Source organism: Dichomitus squalens (genome assembly GCF_000275845.1).
Source record: "Dichomitus squalens LYAD-421 SS1 unplaced genomic scaffold DICSQscaffold_86, whole genome shotgun sequence".
Lineage (NCBI taxonomy): Eukaryota > Fungi > Basidiomycota > Agaricomycetes > Polyporales > Polyporaceae > Dichomitus > Dichomitus squalens.
The window spans coordinates 22,898-27,107 of NW_006766968.1; the positions used below are offsets into that span (position 1 = coordinate 22,898).

Genomic DNA, 4,210 nt, shown 5'->3' on the forward strand with positions numbered 1-4,210 from the left:
GGCAAGGCGCACCTAAGCCTCCCCTTCAGAAGATTCGCTCTCTGAACGCACAGGAGGAGAAGCCTAGCCCCTCAACTGAACGACCCATCGACCGCATCCGCGCCGTCTTTCAAGGACTCTCTGCAGAAGAGAAGCAGGAGGTGGTTACCCTAGCGGAAAGGGAGGGTTTTTGAAGCGGTCGCCTACCTTGACGTTAGGACGACCGCCGGTCACGGTATCACCAGTAATTGTAGCAGACGTATCCAAGCAATCCATGCATATACCTGTCTCTCTTACCTGTGAGAACCGAACCGTCGAAACCCATGCCCTTATCGACTCTGGAGCAGGAGGACTCTTTATCGACAAGTCCTTTGCTACCAAGACACAGCTCCCTCTGACACCGTTACCCGCGCCCATCCCTGTCTACAACGTAGATGGAACACCCAACGCCGAAGGATCTATCACCCACGCTGTGCACACGACCCTGAATGCTGCTGGAGTAGACCATGACTCCAAGCTGCTGTCAACGGCCCTCGGCAATGAAACCGTCACTCTGGGCTTACCCTGGTTGCAACAGCAGAAAGCCGTCATCGACTGGGCACACAACACGGTAGAGATCACAGCAACAGACCCAGAACCACCAGTCGAGAACCTATCCCTCGATGACGATGAAGTCCTCTTGGCCTACATCAAGGGCGAACCCGTAATGGGGATCTTTCAGGACACCCTCGAATCACCCCCCACCACGGAGCACCGACACACCGTCTCCCATGATCTGGCGCCCCTCTCTCTCAACCGTGTCTCGCACTGGAAATCCCCGCAAGGAAGGACCTTCTACTCTCATAGAGGAGCTGCGTGGATCAGAGCCAAGATCAACCCATCGCAGGAATTGGCACACAAGTTGGCAACCCCGGACAAGGTATGGGACCTGGATGACATGATCCTAGCATACCTGCACGACTTCAGAGAAACCTTTGAGAAAAAGGCAGCAGAGCGTTTCCCTGAATCCCGTCCTTACGACCATCCAATTGACCTCAAACCAGACTTTGTTCCAAGGAACTGCAAGGTCTACCCCCTGTCCCCAAAGGAGGAAGCGGCACTAGACGAGTTCATTGAAGAAAACCTTCGAAAGGGATACATCCGCAACTCCACATCCCCCATGGCGTCCCCATTCTTCTTCGTCGGAAAGAAGGATGGCTCTCTGCGACCCTGCCAGGACTATCGTTATCTGAATGAAGGAACCGTGAAGAACGTCTACCCGATCCCCCTCGTGCAGACCCTGATCGACAAGCTGCAGGGAGCTACCATTCTCTCTAAGATGGACTTGCGCTCTGGCTACAACAACGTTAGGATCCGGGACGGAGACCAATGGAAGGCAGCCTTCAAGTGCAAGAAGGGACTCTTCAAACCCACGGTGATGTTCTTTGGGCTTTGTAACTCGCCCGCCACCTTTCAGGCCATGATGGACGATCTGTTCAAGGACATGATTGACGAAGGATGGATTGTCATCTATATGGACGACATTCTGATCTTCTCCAAGGATGCAGCCACTCACGCGGAACGTACTCGGCGGGTCCTCCAACGTCTTAAGGAGAACGACCTCTTCTTGAAACCTGAGAAGTGCGTCTTTGACGTTTCGGAGGTCGAAGTTCTGGGCCTCATCATCAGACCCAACGTCGTCGCTATGGACCCTACTAAGCTCGAAGGCATCACTCACTGGCCAGCCCCGACTACCGTGAAGGGAGTCCGATCCTTTTTGGGATTCGGCAACTTCTACCGTCGTTTCATATCCCACTATTCCGACCTCGCTCGCCCCCTTCATGACCTCGCACGGAAAGACACACCATGGAGGTGGACAGACACCGAGCAACGTGCGTTCGATACCCTGAAGCAATGCTTCATCAGTGCACCAGTCCTACAGATGCCGGATAAAACCAAGCCATTCACCATTGAATCTGATGCCTCTAAATTTGCCACCGGCGCAGTTCTCTGTCAAGCAGACATCGACGGAGACATGCACCCCTGCGGTTACCTCTCCCAGTCCCTGGATGCTGCCCAACGGAACTACGAGATCTATGATAGGGAACTCCTTGGAATAGTACGCGCTCTAGAGGAATGGCGACACTACATGGAGGGCAGCTCCTACCCCGTACTAGTCCTATCCGACCACATGAACCTGACCTACTTCCGTACCGCTCAGAAACTCAATCGCCGTCAGGCTAGATGGAGTCTGTTCCTGTCCCAGTTTGAACTCGAATTGCGTCACATTCCTGGCACTCGTATGGTCCAATCCGACACCTTATCCCGTCTGCAACATCTGAACCTGGAGGTCAACGACAATGACGCTGTCGTCCTACTACCTAATCATCTGTTCGTGTCAAGGATAGACATCAGCCTAGCGGACCGCATTCGTGCAGTCCTCAAGACAGATCAGGTAGTACTCGATGCTCTTGCTGCAGTGAAAACCAGTGGGATCTTACCGATGAAATCCACGTTGAAGGACTGGATCTTCGACGACGGCCTAGTCTTCTATCAGAAACGCTGCTACATCCCCTTGGACGAGGAACTACAACGGGACATGGTCCAACGCTACCATGACCATAAACTCATGGGACACCCAGGACAATTTGGCACCCTCGAACTGTTACGGAGGGACTACTGGTGGCCCGGCATGGCGTCGTTCGTCAAGAACTACTGCTTAGGATGCGCCATATGCCAACAGGCGAACGTTAACACTCATCCCACATCTCCTCCATTGCTACCAATTGTAGCAAAACCAAATGCCCTGTCATTTGAAGTTTCCTCCGTCGACTTTATCACCGACCTGCCTCCCTCCACCAACCGTTACGAACGAGTCTTCGACTCAATCATGGTCGTGGCAGACCACGATGCTACGAAGGGGGTAATTCTTATTCCCTGCACAAAAACGGTCGATGCCCTCGAGACAGCTAGACTCTACCACGACTTCGTAACCAAGCGCTTTGGAGTACCGTCACGGATCATCTCCGATTGTGGCCCTCAATTCTCCTCCAAGGTCTTTCAGGAAATCACACGCCTATCGGGCACTCAGTCATCTATGAGCACCGCCTACCACCCTCAGACCGACGGAGGCACGGAACACATGAACCAAGTAGTCGAAGCCTACCTCCGGAAGTACTGCACAGACGAACCGGACAAGTGGACTGAACACCTGACCGACCTAGAGTTCGCACATAATCAGCGTACTGCGCAAGGACGTAATGCCTCGCCCTTCTTTCTCATGATGGGCTACAATCCCCGTGCCGTACCCATGGTAACCCTGCCAACGAATGTACCCTCCGTGGAGGAATGGCTCTCCAATCTTCAGAAGGCGAGGGCAGAAGCCCAAGCCGCCCACGAACTCGCACGCCAGCATACGGCCGAGCGTGTCACCAAAGCCTTCACCCCGTTCAAGAAAGGTGACCTGGTATGGCTCGATGCCAAGAACATCAAGTTCTTCCAAGTCCCTAAGAAGTTTGCGCTGAAGCGTCATGGACCTCTCGAAATCATTGAAGTACTCGGACCACTAACCTACCGGCTGAAACTCCCGGCACAATGGAAGATACACGATGTATTCCACGCCACCCTCTTATCACCGTACCACGAGACCAAGGAACACGGCCCCAACTTCTCTTATCCCCCACCCGATGAAGTCGAGCACGAGGAACAGTGGGAAGCAGAGGCCATCGTGGGACGAAAGAAGCACGGAAGGACCTACCGTTACCAAGTCAAATGGAAGGGATATCCACCATCGGAGAACTCGTGGGAACCCGAGTCCAACCTGAAGAACACCGCAGAACCCCTTGACACCTATAAGAAGGAACACCCCCTACCTCAGAAAGGGGGTAAGAAATGCAAATGCTAACCTTCCCAACCTCCTCTCGCTACCCTCGCTATGTCCTCCTACTCTCGTTCTACCGCGGCCGTCCGGGCGGCGCCCCATGCCCTGCACCGACTCCTTGTTGAAGTCGCCAACCTTCCCAATGACACATACGACCGCTACCTTGCTCAAGTCGCAAGCAACCCCCCTCTGTATAATGCCCTCATCGCTATCCGAGGGGCCAATGGTGCCCTCTCCGAGGTGAAGAAGTCACTCCTTCTCGTCGAGAAGATGGAGGAGCGACTCACCAAAGCACGCTGCCAGCTCACACTATCGCTCGACTCAACAGTGGACATCCTCGCCCGTTCTCCATTGGGGACTCAGATCCCCGGT

General features: G+C 54.0%; 1 protein-coding gene across 1 annotated transcript; it reads right to left on the bottom strand.

Moving 5' to 3' along the window:
• Positions 1-1,078: 1,078 nt before the first annotated feature.
• On the bottom strand, positions 1,079-1,801 carry DICSQDRAFT_72106 (uncharacterized protein; the record flags this gene model as incomplete). Its single annotated transcript, XM_007371046.1, has 1 exon — positions 1,079-1,801. One exon carries the CDS (start codon positions 1,799-1,801, stop codon positions 1,079-1,081), a length of 723 nt encoding a protein of 240 aa, XP_007371108.1.
• Between the last annotated feature and the right edge of the window lie 2,409 nt (positions 1,802-4,210).